Source organism: Folsomia candida, unplaced genomic scaffold (genome assembly GCF_002217175.1).
Source record: "Folsomia candida strain VU population unplaced genomic scaffold, ASM221717v1 Fcan01_Sc002, whole genome shotgun sequence".
Lineage (NCBI taxonomy): Eukaryota > Metazoa > Arthropoda > Collembola > Entomobryomorpha > Isotomidae > Folsomia > Folsomia candida.
The window spans coordinates 5,131,739-5,146,196 of NW_019091194.1; the positions used below are offsets into that span (position 1 = coordinate 5,131,739).

Below are 14,458 nucleotides of genomic sequence, written 5' to 3' on the forward strand. Positions count from 1 at the left end.
TACCAGCACAAATATTTAATTTTTTTATGTAACTATTAAATGTGCATATGTACATGTATTTCTTTACCTTATATTTGGTTCAATAAAGTGTATCTAATATGTATAAATACCGTATTCCTACGAATTTCGATGGTAATATATACGCATTTACATTTAGGATTGAAATGTACATGAGTCAGACAAGAACTAATCCTGGACTATTTAGTTCTTGTCTGACTCATGAGCACAAGTTAACAGTGGGGGTTTAGTCATAATATCAAATTAGCGCTTTAAGTATGTTTTAATTGATCTTTCCTGTAATTAAAAACTCATTATCAGACACCTTCATATTGCGTCGGCATGCATATAATGCGACAGTGCATATGTTATTCTTCCGTCCTAGAAGAAACCTGTGAAGAAATTTTAAGAAATGAAGCCTGTCATTATTCTCCTGGTAAATATTTATTACAATCATGGACAATTTTCTGAAATTTTATATCAATTTGGGTTTCTTAGGTTTTTATGCTCGCAACTGCATTAGCTGACAAGGCAACAACTTCACCAACGCCAACGCCCACAACGCATCGGTCTTCATCTGAATCTGAACCATCAAGAAAAATCCCTCGAACAGTTTACAACAACAATAATGATGGCTGTGGCGTATTTCGTACATTTTTTAGTTGGTTCGGTATGAAATGATATAAAATTATTCAATGTTACAAGTAAACTTCAATTTTATTTATTGTTCAATCGCTAGGTCTGGCAAGGTGCGGCTTCACGAACAACAATTACTAAATGAACATTGAAAACATGCTAAAGCTGTTTATCAAGCCACGTTTTACTCTATAATTTGTTAAGACATGGTGAAAAATATTTCCGATTATGCATAAAATAATATTACAAAATGTTCATTATTTACTTTAATTCAGACAGATACATGGTAAGATTTTACTAAAAATTTACAACTTATTATAAAGTAAATAATTCATGATATAATTCTGAACTTATTCGTAACTCTAAATAAATTGCAATAATTTGTTGCAAATTGAAGTGTATATTTACTAACATATTTACATATACAAATCAGAAATAAGACATCATTTTAAACATTATATCAAACATGAAAACTTTATTAATACACATGAAGCTTTACTTCGGTCTATTCGGGTCTCGAAACAACTTCCCGAGAATGAAAATGCGGTATGCGAAGAAGATCCATGTGGATTGACTTGCAGAAACTGCTGAGAATTAAATTTTTACAATATAAATTCATACAAAAATTAGCAGACAGTCCTTATAACATTTTTTTGTGATATTTAATTGACCCTAAAACAAGAATGTCTACATATACGTGTAACAGGTTCGTAATAAATATCAATTGATTTGTACAACGTGATCATCACAAGTTGTGATTTGTGATTCACAGCCAAAATTTTTCTTATAAACTATTTTAATTGATTAAATTGATTTAGATTTCGAGCATCAAGTATGTAACTCAACTCGAACGACTTACTCCGAGTACATAAGTAACTCATGAGTGTATGGAGCATCGGAAATTACTAAATTTTATAAAATTCCAATTGTTGCGAGCTTCAAGTAAGTCGAAAGTTTTAAATAATTGTTTACTTATTCCTTATTCATTTATAGATTTTGAACTTTCTTAGGAACATCGAGAATATATGTGAACCAAGAGACACATTCCATCATTATAATACACCAAAATCCAAGGATATGGATAATGAAGACAAGACCACAGTTAGTCTCCACCCTAGGGTAGAAAACTGTGATGATATCATTATAAAGGAGGAGCTAGACCTTGACTACAATGATGTCCTTTTGGAAGAGGAACAAGACTTATTTTTCCAACAAGCATGGAAACAAGAAGAAACAAGAAGTGATTCACAACCGAACCGGGAAGGTGACCTTCAAGTCTCGCAGGAACAGCGAAGGCGAGGTCGTACAAAAGGACCTATTCGTCGTTCCCGACCTGTTATCCCCATCTTTCACGACAAAACCAAATGGAAACACGAATCTCAAGACGACTTCCTTCCTCCTAAGATAAAGCTGGAAACCGTCCGTGGTGAGCATCACAACCCAGTCACAAACCAAGAAGAGAACACTCCAGGCTTTCACTACTGGTCGGCTTGGGACACCACGTACAGAAATCGAATAAGTTGTCCACTCTGTAAAAAGAAGTTTTCACACTCAAGCGTCAAGGTGCATCTCTACAGTCATCTCAATCCTGACGAAAAGGTTATCGTCGAATCTCAGTGGGAATTCCAGTGTTACTTTTGTTCGAAAAGGTTCCGAGCCCCCTCAATTCTTACGACACATATGCAAATTCACACGGAAGAAAGGCCAAATCAATGCAAAGTTTGCGGAAAAACGTATACTCGCCTTTCAAGCCTTAATGTGCATAAGAACAGTCACAGCAACAAGTTGAGTGTGAGAAGGCAATGGGAATGCAAAATTTGTGGCGACTTGTTCACGGTTAAATCGCATTTAACGATTCATTTGAAATATCACAAGGGACTAAAGGAACATGGTTGCAAGTATTGTGGCAAAATGTTCACACACAGAAGTAATTTGGTAATTCATGTGGATTCCATGCATAAAGGGATTAGATATAAGTGTCGGTGGTGTGCTATAAGTTTTACGCAAAAGTCGACTCTTACAGAACATGAAAAGAAGAGTAAAAGATGTTTGGCGAAAAGGTCTGCAATCTGTGATAAGGGTGCTGATAGCTAAGATAAACTGTGGGATTGGTCAATTATTATCATGGAAATTTAAACTATGTATTTAATTATGATACATAATAAATAACTCTGTATGAATAAAATATTGCTAAACAGATTCATATCAAGATTTGCATTCAAACATTAAGTTTTGAAACTTAAGAAGTAATAGGATTATTATAAAAAATAATGGTCCACCCTTCTACTTATTAAATTGTAAAACTTGTTTCTGTCTGTATCTCCAGTTGGTAGAATTCATTGCATTAATGTACTTTCCAAACCAAAACTGCACATTTTCAAATATAAACACCAAGACGGAAAACAGTCCAACAATTGAACAAAAAGCAAATGGCATTTTCATCACGGCCAAAGAAACCTGGTGTGCTTCGACCAATTCGACTTTATGAAAATTCGTAGATAACATCAGTCGTGCGAAGTGATTCACATTCGATTTCGAATTGTTTTTCACTATATCCGATTTGGATAATGCCTCCAGTTGCACACCAATATCGTCCAATTTCGCCCACCTCTGATAAATTCCTGATTCAACGAGTGACCCCAACCCACGCGAAAATATGTCGTAAAAGAAGTTCTTGTGAATTATCCAAGGCACTCGCATAACGAATGGAGTCTCTTCTTTACTTCTGATTACTACCGATTTCGAAAAGTATTTCATCGAATGGACAAATGACGACAGGTCAACAGCTCCATTCAGCATGACAAAAGTTCTTGGTAATTTTATGCCCAAGTCTTGATGGACTTCCACGTTGCCCAAGTCTTGATCTTGAAAGACTTCTACGTTTTCGTTCAGTGAAAAATTTCTCGCAATTTCTGACTCGTCACCAGCTAATAATTTTAACCTATCATGAATTCCCTTTAGTCTTTTCGAGAAAGTGTCCGTGTCTTCCTTCTAGCAAATCCTCAATTGATATCTTAAGACCATACACAGGGTGCGAGCCCATGGTAAATTTTGATGAAGTAAAAACTGCTAGTTTATCTTGGACAACTTCGTCTAATGTTAACGGAACGTTCGGCGGAGGTTTAGACGTAACATACGAGTACAAAGCTCCCTTATAAAACACTCCACAGAAAAATGACATGATTAACCATAAAAGTATTATGACCGGCATGTTGTTCTGCGTTTTCACGGAAGCGAGCGGTTTGGAATTGGATTGTTCCAAAAATGCGGATGCAGCCCAAAACCAGTAGATTCTGTAGCCTTGGACAATATTTTCATGTCTGGAAAACAGCCCCAGTAGAATTGAAATTAGAGTTAAAACGGTGAACGTCAGCAGCCACGTCTTCAAGTCGAATGGCATAAATACCGCGGTAAGGCCCATTTCCGTCTGATCTGTGATCACTGCAAAATGAAATGAGTCCATTTTCGCACCGTGAACAGCCCACCGATAATCCTTTTGAGGCAAATTAAGGAGCATTATGTTGATGCCAGATGTTGCTGGAAAATCACTGAGAATTTGCCCATGACTTTGTAACGGTAGTGCACTATCAGGCTCTATCGTAAAATTATAGGATTCTGATAAAGCATGTTTAACGCAATCGTTAGATACAAGATTTTTAAGTTTTGGGTTGTCCCGTACTGTGCAAAATTTTCCAGTGCTACCGTCCAGTCTAATATTAATATCATTGCTATGAAGATTCCGGTTCGTGAAGAACCAATAAGTTCGGATGTCCAAAATTGATGTGAATTTTTGTTGTGCTTGAGGATTGAAATCTTCTAATTGTTGTAGCACAGTCCTCCCCCAGCCACATGGTATGCAAGGAATAAAGTAGGAGCCAACGGGGCTTTGAAATGTTGAAAATATTAGGTAGGCAGAGGTCATTTTGACCTCGTGAATAGGAGGCAGCATGGGAAAATCGTATTGAAGCAGGATAAAGTTTGGATTTGCTTGTTTCCTGGCTTGCATAAGTAATCTATATGCAAATAGGAAACGCACAGCATTGTCCGGTGTCCAAAAAGTGTAAACAATAAATGCACTGCACAAGCTATGTTTGAACGGTGACGTTTGCAGTCCACGTACGGCAACGGGTTCAACAACGTCTGGTGGGGCGGAGGGGTCTTCTGTTTTCTTTATAAAAGTATGATCAATTAGCACGGCTTGTGGTCTGGCAAATGTTCCTACTTGTGGGACTACGGAGGAATGGAATGGTCTGCGGTCTTCACTAAAGTCGCTCACAATTGTAAATGTGCATTTATCAAATACTGCTGGCAAATTTATAAAATGCTTCTTATCCTCCAAAATTAACATGGAATTTGGGAGATGTAAACTTAAAATTGTAAATGGTGTCAAAATGTGGTGAATTCTCGTCATTCTTGAGTTTTGACCCGAATTGTCGAATAATTTGTTCCCCATTAATTACTAAAGTAAAGCTATGGTAAGTAGCCTTCAAAATGTCAAAGTGTACATATTTCTTCAACGTTCGTGACACTATTATTTTAATATTCAAATTTATTAGAATCAATTGAATAGCTCAAATTATTGGGCTTTTCTACCTTTATGTATTCGTTTCAAAATAATCGTTTGTGTATGTAATCCAATTGTACCCAAGAACGTTACATTCAGTTTATGATAACATGTATTGTATAGTTGGTAATGACGCTTATGATACATGAAATTAATACCATTTTCCCATTGAATTATTTTCCTTTATTGCTTACATAAGCTTCGTTCATACTTCACGTCATCATCACATTCTACTCCCAATCCGATTTTTTAGGCTATCGAACTTATCACTGCGGTAAGTAAAACTTTCGACCAATAAAAATCGGATTAGGAGTAGACGATGACGTGAAGTATGGACGAAGCTTTGAGATGGGTCGATAATATATTATCTATCCATTTATGCAGAATGTCGTAGTCCGTTCTGAAACGAAATTATGTCTAAACATTTCAATGATATGCATAATCATACATTTCGATAATAAACAGAAAATGGCAAATGCTCAAAAATTACATACTGAATAAACAGAATTTTCAAAACTAAAAATTTAGCTTGTCGGTAAGATTAATGTGGAATACCGACACTTTAATTTTGTACTGAATTTTAAAGTTGACATTTATATTCAAAATTCATACTTGATGATGAAACATTAATGAATCTGTTGTAAGTACAATAGAATGATCGGATAATATGATTTAAGTACATCCTTAATTCACTTGATATATTTATTTATCTAGTTTCTCAATCTTTCGAAATCGCACTGATTTCCTCTTCAGTAGTGAACAATAATAAATAATTATATAATGATATTAATAAATAACGTGTGTATGTATTTATCTATGTATGTATATATAATATATATATGTACATATTTAAGCAAAGTTTACTCTACCCAACGAAACAATGGGATTTGAGTATCTTTAATGCTAACAACTTGTGTTTGTCTGCTAAAAAAACTGGGAACGTGAATGGCAAACCCTGACATGGAAAACATTGCTTTCTCCAAGAAAAAAACTAGAATAGGTAACGTTGCAAAAATCCCACAAAATGCAAACGGCATTTTCATTACATTCAGGGTGACTTGTTGTGCTTCCGCCCACACTGGTTTATAACTGTTGGAAGCAAGTAATAAACGAGCATAATGATTAACACTGTTAAGCTTGTCGGTTTTCATGTCAGCATCAATTCCAGATAATGCCTCCAGTTGCGCCCCAATATCGGACAACGTTATCCATCTTTGATACAATCCCGACTCAACTAATGCCGCTAATCCGTAAGAAAACAGATCATAAAAGAAATTGCTGCCCACAAGCCATGGAATTCTGGCGACGAATGGTGTCTCTTCCCTACTCTGTACAACTACAGATTTCGAAAAGTATTTCATCGACTGAACAAATGCCGTGAGATCTGTAGCACTGTTTAAAATTACGAATTTTCGTGGCAACGTGACACTCCTATTAGGAGAAACGCTCACAGGTTTTCCCATTGAAATATTTTTTGCCAGTTCGGACTCGTCACCTAACAACATTTCAAACTTTATGTAAATTATTCTGAGTCTATTCAAGTAAGGATCGGTTGACACGAAACTTAAGTTCGCTGGAAGTAAGTCTCTCATGGTGCTGATAAGGGGAAACCCTGTTTGATTTCCAATTACTTGTTTTGTGCTGGTCAAAATTTCTAAGTCTTCTTTAACAATTTCGTCCAATGTTAATGGGACTGAAGGGGTTGGCGAGGCGGTAACGTATGAGTACAAGGCCCCCTTGTAGAATACTCCGCAAAAAAAGGACATAATCAACCAAAGGGGAAGCAGCAAAGGGATTTTGTTCTTTCTTGCTACCATGTACAGTGGTTTAGCGTCCGATTGTTCCAAAAATGCGGACGCAGCCCAAAACCAGTATGTCCTGTATGCCACCACTATATTCGTGTGTTTGGAAAATGACCCCAACAAAATTGCCACCAAGGTTAATATGCAGAACGCAACCAACCAAGTGATTTTATCAAACGGCATAAAGATCGCTGTGAGATTCATATCGGTTGGATCGGCAACAACGGCGAAACGAAACGGCTCTATTTTTACGCCTGGGACGATCCAAGAAAATACTCCAGCACCTTCTCCCGTTATTAAATTATTTATTCTCGATCCTGCCACAATGTTACTTAAAACGTTTCCATATCTATAAAGTAAACTTGTGGTGAAGGTTTTCATAGTAAAGTTGAATTTTTTTGCGAGTAATATTTTTACACAATTGTCAGAGTGGAGTTTTACAAGTTTTGGATTATTCAGCAACGAACAAGTTTGCATGCCGTGTTCATATCGTGAAGTTGCACTTCCGTCCAGTTCTATTTTGACGTAGTTCGTCTGGAGATTATTGTTTTTCTGAAACCATTTTTTCCGGATGTCTGAAAGGGACGTTTTTCTTCCAAAGTTTACTATGTCTAGCGCAGGGTGACCAAATTCACATGCAACGCATGGTAAGAAACATAGTTGACCAAGAGTTTGGGAGGATACGAAAAGTAGGAGAGTTGCGGTCATCCTTACGAGATGCAATGGTGGGAGTAAATCGTAATTATATTGAAGGAGGATAAATTGAAGCGTTGTCCTTTGGGGTGATGCCAAAAGTACCCGGTACGCTACCAAATAACGGTCAGATTGCAACCAAAATGTGTAAAGCACGAGCACGTTGCAGGATTTGTATTTTGATGGGATATTTCGTAGCCCATTAACTCCAAGTAATTTGGATAATGCTGTTTGCTTTGGTTTACTGGTGACTCGTGTTGATGGTCGCGACTGATTTTTATTAAAAATTTGATCAATTAGTACTGCTTGTCCGAGTAGTGATGGTCCAACCTGTGGCATAACGGATGACAGAAACGGGCGATGATCTTTGTTGAAATCGCTCACAATTGCAAATGTGCATCCGTCGAAACACAATGGAAGGTTGATTACATGCTGACCGAGTATGTGGCTTAATTGATAATTTGAAAACACTGTAACAAAAATTATTAATTGCAGGATTACATTAGTTATTTTACCCATGATTTAAAAAGCAGCAGCTTAAATAAAATAAAATCGTATACAACTGAGCTTCACGAAAATATGGATGGATGGCTGGTGTAGTTTATAAATTCTCTTTGTGTTAAATAAATACATTTTTGTGTGCAGTGGACAATTTGGAATTTATTTAAGAAAAGTTCTCATTCACTACAATAATAGCTGGGTAACTACATATTTACTTAACATGCTACATAATAGGAACTCACAATAAAATAAATGTCATTTTTACTTTTCAAAATTGAAAATATGTTATTACCATCATAACTATTTTAAATGTAGAGATAGATTTGCAATTGTATTTCTTATGGACAAATTTCACGATAAAATATTCTTCCAAGAGTTGAAAACAATTATGCTAGTAAATTTCACTAAAATTAGTAGTATACGTAACTTAACTTATCCAAGGAAATAAACCAACTGAAGCGTAATCCTGTAAACTAATAACCTTATTTATTTGTCCCCATCTCCAAACCTTTAAATTCTCGCCTCTACATATTTCTATTTCTGAGAAAAATATTAAAATCGGAAGAATGCAAAAAACCCCACAGAATGCAAACGGCATCTTCATCAGGGCCAAAGTTACCTGTTGTGCTTCAGTTAAATCTGCAGTGTGTTGATTCACAGACAACATTAATCTCGCATAATGGTTAATACTTTTGCTATCCGTTCGAGACAATGCTAACAATTGTATTCCAATATCTGACAATTATCTCCACCTCTGATAAACTCCAGACTCGACTAGTGCCCCCAATCCGTGGGAGAAGAGGTCATAGAAGAAATTTCTGGTCACCAACCACGGGACTCTGAATACGAACGGGGTCTCTTCCTGGCTTTTGATTACTAATGATTTTGAGAAATATTTCATCGACTGGATAAAAGAAGTAAGATCCGTAGCGCCATTCAACATGACGAACGTTGGTGGTAAACGTAAAGTTGAATTAGGATGAACTTGTACGTTTCTTCCTAGCGAGATATTTTTCGCCAGTTCAGACTCGTCACCTATCAACCATTCCGTTTTGCTGAAAATTTTGGTTAAAAGAAGCGAAAAAGAATCGCTTGAAGAGTCGACGTGGCTCGAGAGAAGGTCTTGAAGTATTATTCCTAGCGGACATATAAGCTCAGGGTAATGTCCGATTGTGGTGCTCATCATGATTGCAAGATCTTCCTTGACGATTTTTTCCAAACTTAGTGGTACCGTGGGCGACTGTCTAGCTGTGACGAAGGAATATAAAGATCCTTTGTAAAACACGCCACAAAAGAAGGACAGTATTAGCCAAAGGAGTATTAGTACGGGCATCCTGTTTTGACGTGCTGTTTGTTGAAATGGTTTAGGATTTGATTGTTCTAAAAAGGCGGATGATGCCCAAAACAGGTGAACTTTTAATACTCTCGTTAGTTCAAATTTGGTATGACTTACACCCAACAAAATTGAGAACAGTGTCAAAATCGTGCCTAAAAGAATCCATGTTATACCATCAAATGGCATGAATATTGTGGATAAATTCATTACGTATGGATCGGTTATAATAGCGAAATGATAAGGCTCGATTTTTACGCCATGGATTATCCACACAGGTCCACCCGTTCCAGAAAATGTTAGTAGTAGTTTATTGACCTCTGACACTGAAGGAATTCCACTTAAAATGTGACCGTATGTTTTACGACTTAATCCAAATTGAGCAGTTTGCTTAACTGTGTAATTATAGGTTTCAGAAAGTTGCATTTCAACACAATTGTCCGCATTTGTGTTTGCAAATTTAGGATTATTTCGCAAAGAACAAAGTCCCAAATCTTTGCCGTCGACATTCATATTTCCACCAAAGTTTGTATTGATGGAATTTCGACTTAAATCTTTATTAGCGAGAAACCATTGTCGTTTAATGTCCATAATTGACATTTGATTTGTAAATTTAATCAGTGGCTGGGTAGACAGAGGCGTTCTCCACTTACATGCTAAGCATGGCAAAATAAAAGTGTTCGATATTGAACAAAAAATTAGGAAGACTGATGAAAGTTGGATAAGGTGAATCAGGGGTAAAATATTTGCTTCATACTGGATAACGACAAGCTGTGGATTTGAGGATTGTTGTGCCCTTAAGAGTAATTTAGCAGTGATCGATATCGGTGGTGTGCGAAAATTCCAAAAAGTGTATAAAACAAGAGCATTACACGTGCTATATTTTGACGAAGGAATTCTCAGCCCAAGCACGCCAGGTAGTTTTGATATTTTAGGAGAGCCCTGAGTTGAGTTATCTGCTACGAAAACATGGTCAATTAAAACGGCCTGAGACTTCGGATTGGGACCAACTTGTGGAACTATTTTGAAAAATGGTCTGTCGTCTTTATAAAAATTGCTTAAAATGGCAAATGTACACCGATCGAAAGATAGTGGAAGATGTATTTCGTGATTGTTTGTTTGAGAGGAAAAAATTTCAAAGTTAACGAGATATAATAAGATTGGGGTAAAAATACGGCGAGTGGCCATGCTCATTGAATAAAGGTAATTTTATGAATGCATTCATATGTATAGCCATAGCAATTGGGTTCGATTCTCGTGACCACGGGTTCAATGTGGTCGTAAAACAGACTTCCGCACAAGTACTTAATGACTACCTGGACATGTTACATATGCATAAAGTATTTTTGTGTAGAAATAGATGTTGTTAACAAATAGTTCGAAAGTTGATCATTGCATGAATATGCTAAATTATTTATGTAGTGAAAAAGTGTGTAATGGATTTGATGCTATTCAATACCTCATTGTTGGTATGCACAAGAAAAATATCTAAATATGGATGCTAATTTGTAGATTCATGCACCCTGAAACCTTAACTTTAAGTATGGCAGAAATATATGTACTAACTGCAAAGTTCACTGTCCAATAATCTGCTCAGAAGGTTGCATTGATATTCACTAAAGCAATTTTGTGGCTATACACAAAAACTTGTAAGGATACATACAAAATTTAAGTGCTCGTGAAAGCAAACACGAATAAGGAAACTTGATACAAGATAATGCTGTTAACACAATTGAGGTTGGCAACAAAATACATTCTTGCTTATAACGTACAGAAGTACTTACATGCATTTGTGGTGAAGTCAGCGGAAATCATTAAATTATGGATTGCTCGAACTGGTGCCTCCTATGGTTATTTACTCTTCTGCATAAATGTCAAAGGCAAGCAGATCGTGAAATCTAAAGATAAGCGTAATATTGGTACCTTGATCGTGAATGTTGGTGGACCGCCCGGAACAAGACAGAATTATCGATTCATACTCAAATAATTCGAAACATTCGAAACCCCATCGTCGCAATGAGGTCAACATGTCCGCGTGGGAGCAAAACAGGGAGGAATAAATAGCTTATACAAGTATGTACATAGAGATATAGCAATATGTATTGTTTATTGCTCAATACGGAGCTGCGTGGGGTCCGAAGTTTGGTACCCACTCCAATTATCTGTTTATCATTAGATTTTCTCTCCGCATTAATGTTGTTCCTGTGTCTGAGGGTAGTTACTTTGGCTCACTTTAACCTGTATGACTTTAGCATACGCTTAATCATAAGTTCATTTTGAAGTCAAACATCCAGCATGACATGAATAATTCGTGACATCACCTCCTCAACGCACGTTGGCTTCGCTTCCTTGATATGAAGCAAGAAATGCCTTTGTTATTGCCTAGTTTAGAAATTAGGCACACATCAACCATTTCAACATGTCATATCGGCATTACCAGGTTTAATTGATAAAAAGGTAAAAATTAAAATCATCATGGAGAAAGTTACGAAAAAATCTGCCTGGATTAATCTTGGATCCATACAAAAAGACGTTCAAATCTGTCTCCCAAGCCCACCAATTTTCAAATCCTTCATCCCTTCCATTATACAGCAGTTGAAATTGTGTAATCTCATGGCCACGATTCCCTTCGAGTGGGACACCTCACACTGCAAAATGCGACTACTTCGGTCAAATAGCCGCCTGAAGATTTGCCAGCTACAAATGGGGATGCAGATCGGGTACACGCTGCTCATGACGGCAAATTTTTTCAATCCTCTAAACCAAGACAAGATTTCTAGTTCGACGAGAATGGTGGGCTTGGCTTTTCTCGTCTGTTTCTGGACTACCATGCTGACCAGACTCACATTCTGGAATAATAGACACGAAGTAGTACAATTAGTGAATGATTATGTACAATTTGAGACAAGATTTCTTCCTGGTGAGATTTATGTACAAAGAAAAATCATTAAATACAAGAGAAAATTTACAATAATTGTTACACCATAATTTCAAGCACCCGTGCCATCTGGGTGGAATAGAGGGGATAAAATTTCCCAAATTTTGATGACCCTTGGCCTCCTCACTTCTGCAGGACTGCCAGGTTTGATGTGCACCATGCTTCTCGTGACCCCATGCAAACCACCGCACCTTGGATTTATACTATTTTGGAAGACGGGAAATATCTGTGCTGTGCCGGGATGGTCCGTGAGAATGGTCATATTGGTCTTTGACACTTGGATGTGGTCAAATTGCATCCCACCCGCTTGCTTTTTTGCTTTCCAAGTTTACTATCTTGGGATTAAATGCTTAGCAAGTTACATCAAGTTGGTGATTGGGTGAGAAACAGATAACATCAAGTTTAGGATATGTATATGTTATCTAAATGTTGTTGTGATTTGCATAGAATTTGCAAGGATGGGAATAAAAAGTCTGGAAGCAGCACAATTCTTTCCTCCTTCCGAGTTTACCATCATATACAATTGCTCGCGAAATTGTACAATTTTTGTCTACAATCTGTCTTTATCCCGACGCAGATGACGGCGGCGTGTCTCGTCATCATTATCGGGCTTTACACCTGCATAAAGCTTCACTCAGAAATCCCAATGCCAGGATTAGCTTTCTTCCCTCTCTTGGCGTTGGACGAATTGTCCATGATTTTAATTTCACAAAGTGCAGCTGATGTGTATACGAGGTCACACATTTTTGTAAGGGACGCTCCAAAGTGGGGGAAAACTTTGGGGAGGGGAGAATTTATTACTAAAATTATGAAGGCTACAAAGGTTATAAAAATTCGATTTGGGTCGACAAATTACATTGATAAAATGACACCATTGGTTTATCTCAACTTTTGTCTGACGCAAACAGTGTCTTTGGTATTGCTGTCTTAGATTATTTAGGAAATAAATAAGCCCTCTGTTGATAATCCTTCTTCTATTGTTTGAACGATTTATGCATTCATAAATATACTAAAAGAATAAATTGTATGTATACTATTATATATTTATGACAAACTACATATAATGAGTTTTTTTCGAATGGGAGATAATCGACACATAAATCAGTCACTTGATTGAAGTCGAAGTACATGTACAATGCACATACTTAAATGCATACCTGCGCACCTTATGCACAATTCACAATATATTCGACACATCCACCTACATATTTAACCTACATATCATTACTCATTATTATAAATTTATAAATTATCGATAAAGTATAAAAATTTTACTCTTTTTCGTCAGGGTTTGGAAAAAAATTGTATTTGAAATATGGAATGTTGTATTTAAGCTGTCAAGCAATTAACTATTGTTCTCAGTTTCTCGTTCCCAAGTCCAAAAAGCTGCACATTATAAATCAAGCTGTACCAATAACATGAGTATTACACTCATATTATCGTATTATTATTCAACTTTTATCTTGTTTTGCTGATTAATCAAGTCATTTGAAGATATCCGAACACGCCACTTTCAATCATACTCCATCCCATTATCGACTGTATGTTTGTACATATGCACGTCGAAACGCCTAGACCAGATTTACCTGGTTTATTTTTAGTTTGGTTATCCGACAGTATTATAATCGATAATGTACAATCGGTTATGCAAGACTCCATTAAAAGGAAAAAAATACCAAGCAAAAAATTGGGAGAAATGTTGGGCTTTTATTTTCACGTGTCCAACAAATACTCAAATGCACCACAAGCCTCATAAAGCATCCTGTATACTAAACACGCCCAGATAAAAAAAATGGTTATCGATAATGTGACAATTATTATTGCAAATGAGGATTTATATTATTCGTATATACTTATATAAGCTCGTACAAATATAACAAATTAGAAACATCTGCTCACTTCAAACTTGTGGCCTACTTGAAATTCCATCAGGTTTGGGATCAATAATTGTGTACTTATCATTTTGTTCTTATCAACCATCCGATATTTTTAAT

At 36.5% G+C, this 14,458-nt stretch overlaps 1 protein-coding gene across 1 annotated transcript; it reads left to right on the forward strand.

The window, feature by feature from the left end:
• Positions 1-1,039: 1,039 nt before the first annotated feature.
• On the forward strand, positions 1,040-2,836 carry LOC110844628 (zinc finger protein 226). Its single transcript, XM_022090874.2, has 3 exons — positions 1,040-1,339; positions 1,452-1,575; positions 1,644-2,836. The coding sequence occupies exon 3, from the start codon at positions 1,711-1,713 to the stop codon at positions 2,725-2,727; it is 1,017 nt and encodes a 338-aa protein (XP_021946566.1). The 5' UTR covers positions 1,040-1,339; positions 1,452-1,575; positions 1,644-1,710; the 3' UTR covers positions 2,728-2,836.
• Positions 2,837-14,458: the final 11,622 nt, after the last annotated feature.

Bases quoted from the DNA above. Each gene is read 5' to 3' on its own strand.
- LOC110844628 (XM_022090874.2), top strand. From the start codon at position 1,711: ATGGATAATGAAGACAAGACCACAGTTAGTCTCCACCCTAGGGTAGAA.